Raw genomic sequence first — 16,489 nt, 5'->3', positions numbered from 1 at the left:
AAGGTGATGGCTGCAGATGTTGGAGATCAGAGTTACGACTGTGGTGCTGGAAAAGCACAGCAGGTCAGGCAGCATCCAAGGAGCAGGAAAATTGACGTTTTGGGCAAAAGCCCTTCATCAGGAATGAGGCTCCGGCCTGAAACATTGATTCTCCTGCTCCTCGGACACTACCTGACCTGCTGTGCTTTCCCAGCACCACACTCTCAACTCAATTAATCCAGAGGCTCAGGCAACGTTCTGGGGACCCCCATTCAAATCCCACTGCGGCAGATGCTGGAATTTACTTTCAATAAAAATTCTGGAATTAAAAAAGTCTAATGATGGCCATGAAAGTATCGTCGATTGTTGGGGGAAAAGACCCATCTGGTTCACTAGTGTCTTTCAGGAAAGGAATCTGCCCCCTTCTTGGTCTGGGTTACACGTGACTCCAGTCCCACACAACATGCTGGACTCTTAACCGGCCTATAGCCAATTATAAACAGACATGCAAGGACTCCATTTACACCTCTCGTTGCCGTGGTAAGGATGTCAGCAAAGAGCTCTCCCCTTGCGGTAATGCTCTCTTCCCTCAGGCAGAAGATACAGAGGCTTCGTACACGCACCAACAGATTCAAGAACAGCTTCTTCCCTGCCATTACAAACTGCTGAATGGACGTCTCTAACTTCAATTAAACATTGATGTTGCTTTGTGCCCCTCCTGTGTAGCTATAACCTTGTATACCTCGCTCTATCTAAGCGCCGTGATCTGTACGTCCTTGTTTGCTGTGATCTGCCTGTACTGCTCGCAAAACAAAACTTTTCACTGTACTCAGGTACATGTGATTTCAATAAACCAAATCAAAGTTAGTAAATACTGCGCTAGCCACAGATGCTCACAACCCATGAAATGAATAAAAACAAAAGCTTACATTCAGTTTGAAAGGGAGATGATTGCGTTTAAGAGGCGGGAAACCGCACAACCTGTAAAAAATACCTAGATGAGCACTTGAAATGTCAACATTCAAAGCTATGAGACTAGTGTGGGAAAGTGGGACTTGTATCAATAACAGTATATTTATAGCAGGACAGAAGTAATGGGCTGAAATGCCTCTTCTATCCTGGATGATTCTGTGATAATGGAAGAGTTAGAAGATTGGCCGGCTGGCAGAAAACAGAGTTTGCAAAAACAGGCCTTTGTCTGAGTGGCAGGACGTCGGAGTAGATTCCACAGGGGCCTGTGCTAGGGACTCAACTCTTTACAATTTACATTCATGACTTAGATAAAGGGAACAAAGGCATGTGATCTAAAATCACAGAAAACACGTAGGGAGGTAGGACAGCACGTTGTGAAGCCCATAATCAGGAAGGTAGCTGTTGATCGGTTGAGTGCACGGGTAAAAGCCAATCAGATGGGTTAGACTGTGGGAAAACATGAAGGTTTACACTTTAGTAGGAATGACGAAAATACTGAGTATTCCTTAAATGGAGAACTGTGGAACTCTGAGGTGCAGAGGGATTTAGATATTCAATGCATAAATTACAAAAAAGTATGATAAAATAAAATGCAGGGACAGCACAGAATTAAAAAGGTGAATGAGGATAAAAGATCCCTAATGATCCTTGATGTGGAGGCATTGGTGTTGGACTGGGCTGGACAACGTCAGAAGTCACATGACTCCAGGTTATAGTTCAAAAGGTTTATTTGAAATCCCAAGCTTTCGGAGCGCTGCCCCTTTATCAGGGGAAGTGGAGGGAAGGGCACAGACGCATGCCTGATGAAGGAGCAGCGCTCAGAAAGCTTGGGATTTCAAATAAAAGTATTGGACGGGAACCTGGTGTCATGTGGCTTCTGACTGACTGACCCTGTCAGAAGTACATGTGGAAAGGATGTTTCCTCTTGTGGGTCAGTCTGGAATTAGGGGGCATGGCTTTATCATGAGGAGGAGTACATATTATAACAGCTTCTAATCCTTCAGAGGGGCTTGTGTGCGTGAGAGAATCAGATTGCAAGAAGTCAGGAAGATAGAGAAAAGGCCTCAGGCTGCAGATTTTGAAAAGAAATTAATCAGAAATTGACTCATGAATCATGAGGAAATGTCATTGATCAGGGAACGATTCCTCTTTCATATTGGACAGAGCATGATAGCAGGTTTGTGTTGTTTCATACCTTGTGCATCACTGGTCAGAACCGGGCCATTTATTTCCTGAGCTGATAGACTTGTTGATTTCAGAGAATCCTGGCGGGCCAGCTCCTCCACCTTCTGTCGCAACTTCAATGCTTCAGCCTGAGATTCCTCCAACAGGTTTCCTGGGGCACAGAATCATTGCACAGAAATCACACACTCAGCCACCGCAGTGAAAAGCAGGAGAGCTCAGGCAGTCAGTCGGGGGAAACGAAGAAAGCCATTCGGCCCATCAAACACCCTCCTGTGTACACCCTGCCCTATCAAAGAATCACAAAGGGAGGCCATTCAGTCCATTGTATCTGTGCTGGCCCTTCAGAAGTACATCTCACTTAGCGTCACTCTCCTGTCTTCTCTCAGTGCATCTTCACATTTCTTCATAAAAACACGGAAAATAGAAGCAGTAGGCCATTCAGCCCTTGGAGTCTGCTCCACCATTCAATATGATAATGGCTGATCATCTAACTCCATCCCCTGTTCCTGCTTTTGTCCCATACAGAGTCGTAGAGATGTATATCACAGAAACAGAACCTTCGGTCCAACTCATCCATACCGACCAGATATCCTAAATTAATCTAGTCCCATTTGCCAGCACTTGGCCCATATCCCTCTAAACCCTTCCTATTCATATACACATCCAGATGCCTTTTAAATGTTGCAATTGTACCAGCCTCCATTTCCTCTGGCAGCTCATTCCATACACCCACCACCCACTGCGTGAAAAAGTTGTCCCTTTAGTCCTTTTTATATCTTTCCCCTCTCACCCTAAACCTATGCCCTCTAGTTCTGGACTCCCCCACTCCAGGGAAAAGACCTTGTCTATTTACCCTATCCATGTCCCTCATGATTTTATAAATTTCTATAAGGTCACCCCTCAGCCTCTGACGTTCCAGGGAAAACTGCCTCAGCCTATTCAGCCTCTTTCTATACCTCAAACCCTCCAACCCTGGCAACATCCTTGTAAATGTTTTCTGAACCCTTTCAAGTTTCACAACATCCTTCCTAGAAGAGGGAGACCAGAATTGTACGCAATATTCCAACAGTGGCCTAACCAATGTCCTGTACAGCCGCAACATGACCTCCCAACTCCTGTACTCAATACTCTGACCAATAAAGGAAAGCATACCAAACACCTTCTTCACTATCCTATCTACCTGCGACTCCACTTTCAAGGAGCTATGAACCTGCACTCCAAGGTCTCTTTGTTCAGCAACACTCCTGAGGACCTTATCATTAAGTGTGTAAGTTCTTCCCTTTCTAAAATGCAATATCTCACATTTATCTAAATTAAACTTCAGCTGCCACTCCTCGGCCCATCTGATCAAGATCCTGTTATACTCTGAGGTAATCTTCTTTGCTGTCCTCCTTTGGTCCACTACTACATCTAACTTCTGTTTAAAAACATTCAATGTTTTGGCCTCAACCACGTTCTGTGATAGAGAATCCCACAGGCTCCCCACTTTCTGGGTGAAGACTTTCTCCTCATCTCAATCTGAAATGGCCTACCCTGTATCCTCAGTCTGGGACTCCTGGTTCTGGACTCCCCAGCTGTCCTTCCTGTGTTCACGTTAACGTTTCAGGTCTGTGACATTTCATCGGGACTGGGAAAAGTTAGAGATGTAATAGGCACCTGGCAAGTGGGGAGTGGGGCAGCCCAGAGGAAGGCTCTGGATACAGTGGAAGGCAGGAGCTATCACATGACAGACGTTCTAGAGGTCCAGAGTTAGAGGAATGGTGATGGGGCAGGCAGGGAGAAAGAAAAAGGATGTAGTTCTGTTGATTAAAAGGAAACAAAGCAGACAAAGAGAAAGGAGACAGTAGAGTTTGGCAGGGGGTGTGGACACAGAGTTTGAGTGGAGACCAGAGGCAGTGCTGTGCTGAGGTTAAAGATATGGCGTCCTGCTCCTTGAGCTCACACTGAGCCACATGGGGATAGTGTTGCATGCCGAGGGCAGAAACGTCAGACCCACAATAAGGCCCCGAGCTCAGAGGACAGGCCAATGGGAACCTGGGGCCATCAACTGCAGACAGAATGGAGGTGTCACTCCAGGCCATTCAACCCATACCAGAGTATGTCACAGACACACGCGAACGAGCAAGCTAGAGGGGCAGGACAGACAGTGGGAGCACAGAACAGGGGAAGCACAGGACAGAGTGAGAGCACGCATGAGTGTGAAAAAGTGAGAGAGAGCGAGAGTAAGTGTGAGAGAGCGAGTGTGAAAGAGTGCGAATGAGTGAGCATGAGACAGCACACAGTGAGTTCATGAATTATTTATCCCTGGCCCTCAGTTCGTCAGTACTAACCAGCTATTCAACTGCAGAGGCAGTGCCCTGTGTCATCTCACTTGCACCAGCACACACACACCCAGTGGGGTATAATTTGCCCTCAACAGCCCAGAATTGACTGGAGTCTTGATGTCGCTCAAGTTGTACAATAAAACTGTCAAAAAAACAAATGGAATTATCTAGAGAGTTGTTACCTAAACTCCTCAAGCCTTTCATCCTCTCCTTCAGCACCTGGTTTTCTTCCACCAGTTGCTGGTAGGAAATGGAATCGATAACCTCGGGCTCGCTGCTGACATCACTCATTCGTAAACGGCTGCTCCCACCAGGGTCATAGATACGATACGGGACTTGTCCATCCATCATCTGTCTTTGCTCTTCATCCACTTCAACTCCTTCCCTTCACTGGAATCAAACAGCGCTGTCAGCAACTCAACACAGTGCAAAACAAATTTCATTTCTACAAACATTCACACTTTTCAGAGGGCTGGCAATACGACCATCTCACTGTCCTAATCCATACACATGCACAGACAGACAGACATACACCCCCATCCAACCTCTGCCCACTGTCTCACACACACTACTCTATTCAAATCACACAAAGGTCATACCACGCCAGCCACTGTTGCAGTAAATCTCAGTAAATACTCACTCTCCCATCTGTTAGGGGCCTAGTGACGACTTGACATTTAAAAAAAAAAGACTGAGTTGAAATTCTCGAATGGCTAGATCAGATTCAAACTCCAGATTCTCTGGGTTATGAGTCTTGGAACCTACCGCGGATATTGCTGTCCCCTTTACTGAGGGGGTTAAATTCCATTAAAGCACTGACACTCTGCAGGGCTGTACTTGAGAAGGAGGCCAGTGATTAGACACAGACATCCGAGACCAAAACAGCATGTGGGGGGGGGGGGGGGGGCGGAGAGAAAAGAGATGCAGCCACTGGGGACCCAACACTGACAAGTTCCTCAAAGTTAGATCAATTTGATAACCCGTTTCAAGGGAAGGGGAAGGAATTAATCAGAACAAGGCAAACCTAACGGTGGCGAGTGCAGCCTGATGGATGGTCACTGCATCATTTAAAAGACTGACTAACAGGCTATTACAACGTCAGAGATATCTGACACAGCCCAGTGACTGGGAAAGTGTCACAGGTTCATGTCCGGGTCAATGCAAAGGCAGCTGAACTTGGAATGTCTGGCTTGAGTTCCCAGAATCAGCCTCTGAACAATAATATAAATGAGATTACATAACTTGCTGTCAATAAATTTCCACTCGGAGGAGATGGTCACGAGGAAACCCAGAATTCAGCGTGAACATCATTCCCTAGAGTTTACATCAACGCTTTGGATGTGAACGTGGGAGGTTTAGTTAGTAAGTTTGCAGATGACACCAAAATCGGAGGTGTAACGGTCAGCGAAGAAGGTTACCTCGGAGTACAATGGGACCTTGATCAGATGGGCCAATGGACTAATGAGTGACAGATAGAGTTTAATTCAGATAAATGCAAGGTGCTGCATTTTGGAAAAGCAAATCTTAGCAGGACTTATACATTTAATGGTAAGGTCCTAGAGAGTGTTGCTGAACAAAGAGACCTTGGAGTGCAGGTTCATAGCTCCTTGAAAGTGGAGTCACAGGTAGATAGGATAGTGAAGGCGGCATTTGGTATGCTTTCCTTTATTGGTCAGAGTATTGAGTACAGGAGTCGGAAGGTCATGTTGCAGCTGTACTGGATGTTGGTTAGGCCACTTTTGGGATAATGTGTTCAGTTCTGGTCTCCTTCCTATCAGAAAGATGTTGTGAAACATGAAAGAATTCAGAGAAGATTTACAAGGATGTTGCCAGGGTTGGAGATTTGAGCTACAGGGAGAGGCTGAACAGGCTGGGGCTGTTTTCCCTGGAGCGTCAGAGGCTGAGGGGTGACCTTATAGAGGTTTATAAAATCATGAGGGGCATGGAGAGGGTGCATAGTCAAGATCTTTTCCCCAGGGTAGGGGAGTCCAAAACAAGTGGGCACAGGTTTATGGCGAGAGGTGAAAGATATCAAAGGGACCTAAGTGGCAACTTTTTTTATGCAGAGGGTCGTACGTGTATGGAATGAGCTGCCAGAGGATGTGGTGGAGGCTGGTACAATAACAATTAAAAGGCATCTGGATGGGTATATGAATAGGAAGGGTTTGGAGGGATATGGGCCAAGTGCTGGCAAAATGGGACTAGATTGGATTGGGATATCTGGTTGGCATGGACGAGTTGGACCGAAGGGTCTGTTTCCATGCTGTACATCTGTATGTGACATTGTGGAAGCTGCTATCATGGGGAGTGGTTGTGGTGAACAGTGTTGATGCATTTACAGGGAAAGTGGAGCTAATGGGTGGGGGTCAGGGGATATAAAAGGCAGAAGATGGTCTGAAATGATGTATTGTCTGAAAAAAAAGGGTGGCAGAAACAGATAGTAACTTTCAAACAATAAAAGGAACTGGATAAGTCCAATTTGAGATGGTGTGAATGTCTATCTGTTGGGAAAGGGGGTGAAATGGGGCTTTGGTAAAGAGCAGTGGAAGTGCCGCTCATGAGATAGTACAAGCACAAGGATTGAATGGCCTCCTTTAATGCTATCCCTGCCAATTGTAAACCCAAAGCTAATGAGGACGCTACTCTGGAGTATTAATGACTGCCCTGATTTAGTTGGGCTGAATGGCCTCTTGTGAATACAGAGGCAGAGATGTGCATTTTAGAACTCTTTTTTAAAAATGTGTTTGAAGCATAACTTTTCCAGTGATATCAGAGGGTGACCCAACTCCTGGAGATAATTGGATTCGGTAATATTTGGCTGCAAAACAGGGAGAGTTATTTCCAAACAAAGGGTCTGTTTGCATGCTCTGTGACTCTGGTTCTGAGCTACTCGAGTCCTTATCTGAGCAGCCTCGGCAGTAAACTGCCCTCTCACATCACAGCATTGACGCTAAGTCCTACCATCAAACTCCAGCACATTGTCCAGGCTGGCATTCCCAGTGCACACTGACGGTGGGCGATGTGTTTAACACGCACAGTATGTTGGGTGGGCCCGTCAACATTTCTCAAAACAGAAAGAGCTGCAGGTGCTGGGAATCAGAAACAAAAACGAAGTTGCTGGAAAAGCTTAACAAGTCTGGCAGCATCTCTGAAGAGAAATCAGAGTTAACGTTTCAGGTCCAGGTTCTGAGGAAGAGAACCAGGCCCGAAACATTAACTCCGATTTCTCTCTGCCAGACCTGCTGAGATTTTGCAGCAATTTCTGTTTCTGTGTCAGAATTTCTTCCTACTTTGGCTTCTTCGCCCCGCAGGCTAGTCATCGCAGCACCTCCGTACAAATACCGAGAGAACATTACAGTCAGTGAAACCCATGAGTCAATGGCATCAGAGTCACCACCCACACCAAAGCAGCTGAGGACAGGGCTCAAGTGTGTGTACATTCAGAAATCTCATTGCTCACCAGGGAGGCCATTGGCCCGTCAAACTGGTGCTAGCTCTTCAGCTGGGGGGGGGGGGGGGGGGTTTAAACCGGTCATTTTCTTCACCTCACTGTGTATTGTCAGTTCTTAATTCATACAATCCCGACAGTGTGAAACAGGCCCTTCGACCCAACAAGTCCACACTGACCCTCCGAAGAGTAACCCACCCAGATGCATTCACCTACCCTATTATCCTATATTTACCCCTGACTAATGCACTTAACTAACACATCCCTGAACACTACAGGCAATTTAGCTTGGCCAATCCACCCAAACCTGCACATCTTTGGACTGTGGGAGGAAACCGGAGCACCTGGAAGAAACCCACGCAGACATGGGGAGAATGTGCAAACTCCACATGGTCATCCGATGTCTGTGTGGGACTTGCACAGTGTCCCAAGGCTGGAATCGAATCTGGGACCCTCGTGCTGTGAGGCAGCAGTGCTAACCACTGAGCCACCGTGGCACCCTTTCTGGGAGACAAACCGTTTCCAACTAGTTGGGGTAGTTTGCCACCACCTACTGAGAAGCTGCTTCTGTCTTGAGGGCAGATAAATCTAATCTAATACGTAGCTGATTGCATGATAACAACCAGGTACAAGTTACACTAATAAAAGCCTAATCGCTAGACTATTAATTTCGATACTCACGTAATGTTTTGAGGACATGGATTCCCACCATGGCTGGTGACCTTGGATACAAGGCTTCATTCAATAAGATCCTAAGACGTTCGGGATATAGGAACAGGGGAATGCCATTCAGCCCACTGTGTCTGCACTGCCATTTAATGAGATAATGGTTGATTATCTTTTGTTGGGTTACGGGCAAAGTGGGAGACAGGGTTAAGTGAAATATCAAGAGGGTAGTTATAGTAGGGGATTTTAACTTTCCAAACATCGACTGGGACTGCCATACTGTTAAAGGTTAAGATGGAGAGGAATTTCTTAAGTGTGTACAAGACAATTTTCTGATTCAGTATGTGGATGTACCTACAAGAGAAGGTGCATACTTGACCTACTCTTGGGAAATAAGGCAGGGTAGGTGACTGAGGTGTCAGTGGGGGAGCACTCTGGGACCAGCAACTATAATTCTATTTGTTTTAAAATATAGTGATGGAAAAGGATAGACCAGATCTAAAAATTGAAGTTCTAAATTGGAGAACGGCCAATTTTGACGGTATTAGGCAAGAACATTCGAAAGTTGATTGGGAGCAGATGTTCAAAGGTAAAGGGACTGTTGGAAAATGGGAAGCCTTCAGAAATGAGATAACTAGAATCCAGAGAAAGTATATTCCTGTCAGGGTGAAAGGGAAGGCTGGTAGGTATAGGGAATGCTGGATGACTAAAGAAATTGAGGTGGAAATGTGTTGCTGGAAAAGCGCAGCAGGTCGGACAGCATCCAAGGATACCTGAAGAAGGGCTCATGCCCGAAACGTCGATTCTCCTGCTCCTTGGATGCTGCCTGACCTGCTGCGCCTTTCCAGCAACACATTTTCAGCTCTGATCTCCAACATCTGCAGTCCTCACTTTCTCCTAAAGAAACTGAGGGTTTGGTTCAGAAATAGAAGGAAGCATATGTCAGGTATAGACAGGATAGATCGAGTGAATCCTTAGAAGAGTGTAAAGGAAGTAGGAGTATACTTAAGAGGGAAATCAGGAGGGCAAAAAGGGGACATGAGATAGCTTTGGCAAATAGAATTAAGGAGAATCCAAAGGGTTTTTACAAATATATTAAGGACAAAAGAGTAACCAGGGAGAGAATAGGGCCCCTCAAAGATCAGCAAGGCGGTCTTTGTCTGGAGCCACAGAAAATGGGGGAGATCCTAAATGAATATTTTGCATCAGTATTTACTGTGGGAAAGGATATGGAAGATATAGACTGTAGGGAAATAGATGGTGACATCTTGCAAAATGTCCAGATTACAGAGGAGGACGTGCTGGATGTCTTGAAACGGTTAAAAGTGGATAAATCCCCAGGACCTGATCAGGTGTACCCGAGACCTCTGTGGGAAGCTAGAGAAGTGATTGCTGGGCCTCTTGCTGAGATATTTGTATCATCGATAGTCACAGGTGAAGTGAGGAAGACTGGAGGTTGGCAAACGTGGTGCCACTGTTTAAGAAGGGCGGTAAAGACAAGCCAGGGAACTATAGACCAGTGAGCCTGACCTCGGTGGTGGGCAAGTTGTTGGAGGGAATCCTGAGGGACAGGATGTACATGTATTTAGAAAGGCAAGGACTGATTAAGGATAGTCAACATGGCTTTGTGCGTGGGAAATCATGTCTCACAAACTTGATTGAGTTTTTTGAAGAAGCAACAAAGAGGATTGATGAGGGCAGAGCAGTAGATGTGATCTATATGGACTTCAGTAAGGCGTTCGACAAGGTTCCCCATGGGAGACTGATTAGCAAGGTTAGATCTCATGGAATAGAGGGAGAACTAGCCATTTGGATACAGAACTGGCTCAAAGGAAGAAGACAGAGGGTAGTGGTGGAGGGTTGTTTTTCAGACTGGAGGCCTGTGACCAGTGGAGAACTAGCCTGGCCATGAGGGAGCATGTACTAGATTCAAGGATCGGTGCTGGGCCCTCTACTTTTTGTCATTTACATAAATGATTTGGATGCAAGCATAAGAGGTACAGTTAGTAAGTTTGCAGATGACACCAAAATTGGAGGTGTAGTGGACAGCGAAGAGGGTTACCTCAGATTACAACAGGATCTGGACCAGATGGGCCAATGGGCTGAGAAGTGGCAGATGGAGTTTAATTCAGATAAATGCGAGGTGCTGCATTTTGGGAAAGCAAATCTGAGCAGGACTTATACACTTCATGGTAAGGTCCTAGGAAGTGTTGCTGAACAAAGAGACCTTGGAGTGCAGGTTCATAGCTCCTTGAAAGTGGAGTCACAGGTAGATAGGATAGTGAAGAAGGCGTTTGGTATGCGTTCCTTTATTGGTCAGAGTATTGAGTACAGGAGTTGGGAGGTCATGTTGCGGGCTGTACAGGACATTGGTTAGACCACTGTTGGAATATTGCATGCAATTCTGGTCTCCTTCCTATCAGAAAGATGTTGTGAAACTTGAAAGGGTTCAGAAAAGACTTAGAAGGATGTTGCCAGGGTTGGAGGATCTGAGCTACAAGGAGAGGCTGAACAGGCTGGGGCTGTTTTCCCTGGAGTGTCAGAGGCTGAGAGGTGACCTAATAGAGGTTTACAAAATTATGAGGGGCATGGATAGGATAAATAGGCAAAGTCTTTTCCCTGGGGACAGGGAGTCCAGAACTAGAGGGCATAGGTTTAGGATGAGAGGGGAAAGATATAAGAGAGATTTAAGGGGCAACTTTTTCCACGCAGAGAATGGTACGTGTATGGAATGAGCTGCCAGAGGATGTGGTGGAGGCTGGTACAATTGCAACATTTAGAAGGCACTTGTATGGGTATATGAATAGGAAGGGTTTGGAGGGATATGGGCCTGGTGCTGGCAGGTGGGACTAGATTGGGTTGGGATATCTGGTCGGCATGGCCGGGTTGGACCGAAGGGTCTGTTTCCATGCTATACATCTCTGACTCTATGACTGCATGAGTAATGGAACAGGATCAAGGGGCTGAATGGCCTCCACCTATTCCTAAATTCACTAAGTGAGGGACCATGATCTCTCCACCAAACACAGCTTTGAGCTCTCCCTCTCTGGAATGTAACAGGACAGTATGAAGGGCTTTTGCCCGAAACGTTGATTTCGAAGCTCCTTGGATGCTGCCTGAACTGCTGTGCTCTTCCAGCACCACTAATCCAGAGTCTGGGGGATCAGTCGGGGTAGATCTGATCTTCAGCCGTGATCAAGCAAAGATAATCTGTCTGTGTTACCATTGGTCAATCACATTCTATCGATCAAATCACATGACCAACTGCAGGAGGAATGGGAGCATGAGACCCTTCAATCCTCGAGTCTGTTCCATCGTTCTACAGGAGGAAGGCGGTAGAGAGTGGAAATTTCACTGGATTAGTAACCCCAAGACCCCTGGTGCTCAGGGGACATCACAGAACTGTTCCAGCACAGAATGAGGCTATTCGGCCCATCATGCCTCAGTGGTTTCACCACCTTCTGCAAATCTCCTGCCTTCCCCCCTATATTCCCATACATCATTTCCATCCAAATAATCCCACACGCACAATGTAACATTATCTCATCATCCTCCCCCCACCCCACGCCATCGCCCCTCCCAAACTCTTTAGCTGGATGCTTCTAATTTTTAAAAATTCACTCCTGGGATGACTGTATCACTGGCTGGGCCAGCATTTATTGTCAATCCCAAATTGCCTATTGAGCAGTTAAGAGGCAACCCCATTGCTGTGGGTCTGGAGTCACATGGAGGCCAGACCAGGTAAGGATGTCAGTTTCCTTCACTAAAAGGGCATGAGTGAACCAGATGGGTTTTCCCAATGATGGATTCATGGTCATCATTAGATGCTTCATTTCAGAATGGAGGATGGCATGTTGGCTCAGTGTTTAGCACTGCAGCCCCACAGCGCCAGGGTTCCAGCCTCAGGTGACTGTATGGAGTTTGCACATTCTCCCAGTGTCTACATGGGCTTCCTCCCACATTCCAAAAGATGTGCAGGTTAGGGGAATTGGTCATGCTAAATTGTCCATAGTGTTTGGCGCATTAGCCAGGGGTAAATGTAGGGAAATGAGTCTGGGTGGGTCACTCTTTGGAGTCAGTGTGGACTTGTTGGGCTGAAGGGACTGTTTCCACACTGTAGGGAATCTAATCTAATCTTTGAATTTGACAAAGTCCACCATCTGCCGTGGTGGGACCTGAATATGGGTGTCCAGAACATTATCTGGGTTAACAGTCCAGTGATAATACCACTCGGGCCATCGCTTCCTCATTGTGAAAGTAACTCTATTGCAGACAAAGGTGGGTCATTTGCCTCCTGCTGGATGTCTGAGAAGCTGTTCTGTCTGTCCAGTCCATTCCCCTAGGACCAGCTGAACTTGGGATCCATCCACAACCACGGTCAAGGCACATTGATCTGACCGGCCCAGGGGGAGAATCCAGTTGGAACCCATTTACTTAATCTGGTGCAGTGAAGGGAATCCTTTCTTTGCTCTGTTCCCACAGTTTGTTCAAACCACAGGCCACATGGTCTGACCTGAAGTTTCTCAGCAACCACACAAATGACCTTGAAAGGCCAAACCAAGAAAGTGTGGCCACACATTGGATTCACATTCTCTCAGGCGCCCAGTCACTGCTCTGAACCACAGTAAAGAACTGAGAGCTTCCTACAGCTTCTCCATGGAGGCAACTTGGCATCAACTGAGCATCAGAACCGACAGCATCATTCCTCACCAACATCTGAGAGTTAGCACCACATGGGTGGCACGGTGGTTAGCACTGCTGCCTCACAGCGCCAGAGACCCGGGTTCAATTCCCGCCTCAGGCGACTGACGTGGAGTTTGCACGTTCTCCCCGTGTCTGCGTGGGTTTCCTCCGGGTGCTCCGGTTTCCTCCCACAGTCCAAACATGTGCAGGTCAGGTGAATTGGCCATGCTAAATTGCCCGTAGTGTTAGGTAAGGGGTAAATGTAGGGGTATGGGTGGGTTACGCTTCGGCGGGGCGGTGTGGACTTGTTGGGCCGAAGGGCCTGTTTCCACACTGTAATGTAATCTAATCTAATCTAATCTATCCACTGGGGTTTAAAAGGATGTGGGATATCTCAGAAACCTATAACATTCTAACAGAACTAGACAGGGTCAACCCAGGAAGCATGTTCCCGATGGCCCAGACAGTCTAGGACCAGGAGGTCACAGCCTGTGAATACAGGGTTGGCTGCTCAGGATAGAGAGGAGCAGAAGTGTCGTCACCCAGAGAGTGCAGTGCCTGTGCAATCCTCTGCCACAGAAAAGGGTAGAAAGATAAAACAGGAACAGGGTGATGAGTTAGGGGATCAGCCAATTGAATGGTGAAGCAGATTTGAAGGGCTGAATGGCTACTCCTGCTCCTAGTTTCTATATTCCATTTGAGAGCTACCCAACAGACCCATCAGGCAACAGTCCAACAGAGTCTTGGTTATGGTCATGGAATGCAACTCTAATATCCCAGCCAACACGATCACTACCAATACCATCACCATCCCCACCAGCATCACCATGCCTGGGTGTGTCTTATCTTACCATCAAGACACTGGAGGTAGCTGGACAGCGTTATCCAATCAGGAGTTAGATGCTCTGGAGGGAGGGGGTGGGAGGTGGGGAGTACTCCACATCGACTACAGACCCCAGGACATCTCATGGCATCTGGTCAAACATGAGCAATGAGCCCTCCTGTTCATTGCCACTTTCCCTCCCTCACCTTAACTGTTGAAGCAGCACTCAATACTGAGCAAGACTTGGAAAAAGGCGGCAGGGGCACAGAGTCTACTCTGGATGAGGAATACCAACATGTACAGGGATGTAAACGAGGTGGGGGAGTTGTGTTACCGATTAGGGAGAACACCACAGCTGTACTGAGGGAGGGCTCATCCAACAAGGCCATACAGGGAGAGCTCAGAAATTGGAAATCAATCACTTTGATGGGATTGGACTACAGGCCTCCCAACAGCCAGTGGGAGATACAGGAACAGGTATGTGGACAGATGACGGGAAAAATGTGAAAACAATAAGGTTGGTGTTGTGGGTGATTTAACATCCCCTATATTGACTGGGACTCCCTCAGTGTCAGAGGCTTGGATGGGATGGAATTTGTTACGATATATCCAGGAGGGATTTTTGAAACAATATGTAAATAGTCCAACAAGGGTAGGGGCCCTACTAGCCTGGTATTGGGGAATGGGCCCAGGCAAGTGATCAAAGTTTCAGTGGGGGAGCATTTTGGAACAGTGATCATAATTCTGTAAATTTGAAGTAACTTATTGATAAGGATTAGAGTAATCCTCAGGTGAATGTATTGAACTGGGGCGGGGGGGGGGGGCTAACTAGGACAATATTAGGCAGAAACTGGGAAATGTAGATTGGGACAGCGGTTTGAGGGTAAATCCACATGTGCGAATCTTTTAAAGGCCAGTTGATTAGAGTTCAGGACCAGCATGTTCCTGTGAAAATGAAGGATAAGGACAGCACGATTTGGGAAACTTGGATGGCAAGAGAGATTCCTGAAGGGCTCTGGCCCGAAACGTTGATTCTCCTGCTCCTCGGATGCTGCCTGATCTGCAGTGCTTTTCCAGCACCACACTCTCAACTCTGATCTCCAGCATCTGCAGTCCTCACTGTCTCATAAGAAATTGTGAGCTTAGTCAAAAAGGAGGCATATCTAGGCGGCACGGTGGCTCAGTGCCTCACAGCCCTAGGGTCCCAGGTTCGATTCCAGCCTCGAGCGACTGTCTATGTGGAGTTTGCACATTCTCCCCGTGTCTGTGTGGGTTTCCTCCCACAGTCCAAAGATGTGCAGGTTAGGTGAATTGGCCATGCTCAATTGCCCATACTGTTAGGTGCAGGGAAATGGGTCTGGGCGGGTTACTCTTCAGAGGGTCAGTGTTGACTTGTTGGGCTGAAGGGCCTGTTTTCACACCGTTGGGAATCGAATCTAGGCAAGAACCCTAACCACCTTACCATACAAAGACGTTTTGGAAATGACACCTAGGCTACTAAGACCCCTCGGAATCCTAGATTAGATTAGATTAGATTACATTACAGTGTGGAAACAGGCCCTTCGGCCCAACAAGTCCACACCGCCCCTCCGAAGCGCAACCCACCCATACCCCTACATTTACCCCTTACCTACCACTATGGGCAATTTAGCATGGCCAATTCACCTAACCTGCACATCTTTGGACTGTGGGAGGAAACCGGAGTACCCGGAGGAAACCCACGCAGACATGGGGAGAACGTGCAAACTCCACACAGTCAGTCGCCTGAGGCGGGAATTGAACCCGGGTCTCTGGCGCTGTGAGGCAGCAGTGCTAACCACTGTGCCACCGTGCCGCCCCAAAGTAGCACACAAACCCACCAACACTCTCAAACAAAAACTAACAAACTTAAAAGACCCAGTACAACCCATGGACAAAACCAATGTCATCTATAAAATTCCATGCAAGGACTGCCACAAACACTACGTAGGACAAACAGGAAGAAAGTTAGCCACCAGGATACACGGACACCAGCTAGCCACAAAAAGACACGACCCTCTCTCCCTTGTAGCCCTACACACGGATGAAAAAAAAATACCATTTCGACTGGGACAACACATCTATCCTGGGACAGGCTAAGTTACCTAGCCAGGTAATGAAACGTCTGGATATCAAACCTACAGCTCAGCGAGCAAACCTACACCCTAAATCTAATCTAAGATTTGGGAAACTGAAGAGGAGTAGAAAGTTAGCAAAAAATAATTCAAACAAGGAGTTAGGAGGGCTAAAATGGGCCATTAAATGTCCTTGGCAAACAAGATTAAGGGAAATCCCAAAATATTTTACACATTTACAAGGAGCATGAGGGTAGCTGGGAAAGGGTACATCCACTCGAGGACAAAGGAGAGAACTTACATGTGCAGAAAGAGG

General features: G+C 46.9%; 1 protein-coding gene across 5 annotated transcripts in view; it reads right to left on the bottom strand.

The window, feature by feature from the left end:
- The window catches only part of tnip1 (TNFAIP3 interacting protein 1), a 146,053-nt gene that overhangs the window by 86,606 nt on the left and 42,958 nt on the right, over positions 1–16,489 (bottom strand). For 3 of the 5 annotated variants that reach the window (XM_087995110.1, XM_087995107.1, XM_087995111.1), the window contains exons 2-3: positions 4,643–4,850; positions 2,147–2,287 (exon numbers count right to left, since the gene is read on the bottom strand). In XM_087995110.1, coding sequence (XP_087851236.1) covers positions 2,147–2,287; positions 4,643–4,811 — 310 coding nt within the window. In that variant the 5' untranslated portion in view covers positions 4,812–4,850. The other 2 variants (XM_087995108.1, XM_087995109.1) reach the window with 2 other exon arrangements.

This window comes from Chiloscyllium plagiosum, unplaced genomic scaffold, assembly GCF_037043375.1.
Source record: "Chiloscyllium plagiosum isolate Xiang-an unplaced genomic scaffold, Cpla_swu_hap1 HiC_scaffold_16, whole genome shotgun sequence".
Classification (NCBI taxonomy): domain Eukaryota; kingdom Metazoa; phylum Chordata; class Chondrichthyes; order Orectolobiformes; family Hemiscylliidae; genus Chiloscyllium; species Chiloscyllium plagiosum.
Note: the sequence above shows the minus strand (reverse complement) of the source record. Positions and strands in the feature narration are given on the sequence as shown.